General features: G+C 66.0%; 1 protein-coding gene across 1 annotated transcript in view; it reads left to right on the top strand.

The window, feature by feature from the left end:
* The first annotated feature begins 695 nt into the window (after positions 1–695).
* ADAM10 (ADAM metallopeptidase domain 10) overlaps positions 696–953 on the top strand; it is a 166,487-nt gene continuing 166,229 nt past the window's right edge. The window contains exon 1 of the mRNA XM_014581853.1: positions 696–913. Within this exon, the coding sequence (XP_014437339.1) occupies positions 859–913 (55 nt within the window). The 5' untranslated portion in view covers positions 696–858. The remainder of the gene's footprint in view (positions 914–953) is intronic.

Consider the following 953-nt stretch of genomic DNA (forward strand, 5'->3'; position numbering starts at 1 on the left):
ACGAGAGAAAGAAAAAGAAGACACAAAAACCTCCGTTCCATGTGAACTTAGGAAGGGGAAAGTAGCTCCTCTTAACGTCTTTCGAGCTTTCATCTTTGCCCAGGGACCGTCCTCAGCAGCTCTAAACCGAGCACTATCACCGCGCAGAGCGCTCCCGGCCGGGGGCGGGACCAGAAGTAGCCCCGCCTTCCAGGCCCAATCCCAGCTCTCCGCCGGCGGACAGGAAGCGGCGGCGGGCCTAGCAGCCCGGGAATTGACTCCCGCGCGCATGCGCGCGCCCTTGGGGCGCCTGGGGGAGGGGGAGGGGCGGGCTGTAGGGGCGCGGCCCCGCGTGCCCGTTGGGTGCCTGCGCGTCACGTGGTGAGGAAGGAGGCGGAGGTCCGGGACTCGCGGGAGGGGGGCCGAGAAGAGGGAAGGAGCCAGGGAAGGAAAGCGGGGAAAGGAGGAAGGAAACGAACGAGGGGGAGGGAGGTCCCTGTTTTGGAGCAGCTGAGAGCGTTGCCGGCCCCTGAAGTGGAGCGAGAGGGAGGTGCTTCGCCGTTTCTCCTGCCGGGGGAGGTCCCGGCTTCCCGTGGAGGCTCCGGACCAAGCCCCTTTAGCTTCTCCCTCCGGATCGATGTGCTGCTGTTAACCCGTGAGGAGGCGGCGGCAGCGGGAGATGGTGTTGCCGAGAGTGTTAATTCTGCTGCCTGAGAGCGTTGCCGGCCCCTGAAGTGGAGCGAGAGGGAGGTGCTTCGCCGTTTCTCCTGCCGGGGGAGGTCCCGGCTTCCCGTGGAGGCTCCGGACCAAGCCCCTTTAGCTTCTCCCTCCGGATCGATGTGCTGCTGTTAACCCGTGAGGAGGCGGCGGCAGCGGGAGATGGTGTTGCCGAGAGTGTTAATTCTGCTGCTTTCCTGGGCGGCGGGGCTGGGAGGTGAGGCACGACCCCGAGCGCCGGGGGCGCCGCGACCACA

The sequence above is a fragment of the Tupaia chinensis genome, unplaced genomic scaffold (genome assembly GCF_000334495.1).
Source record: "Tupaia chinensis unplaced genomic scaffold, TupChi_1.0 Scaffold000063_1, whole genome shotgun sequence".
In the NCBI taxonomy this organism is placed as follows: domain Eukaryota; kingdom Metazoa; phylum Chordata; class Mammalia; order Scandentia; family Tupaiidae; genus Tupaia; species Tupaia belangeri.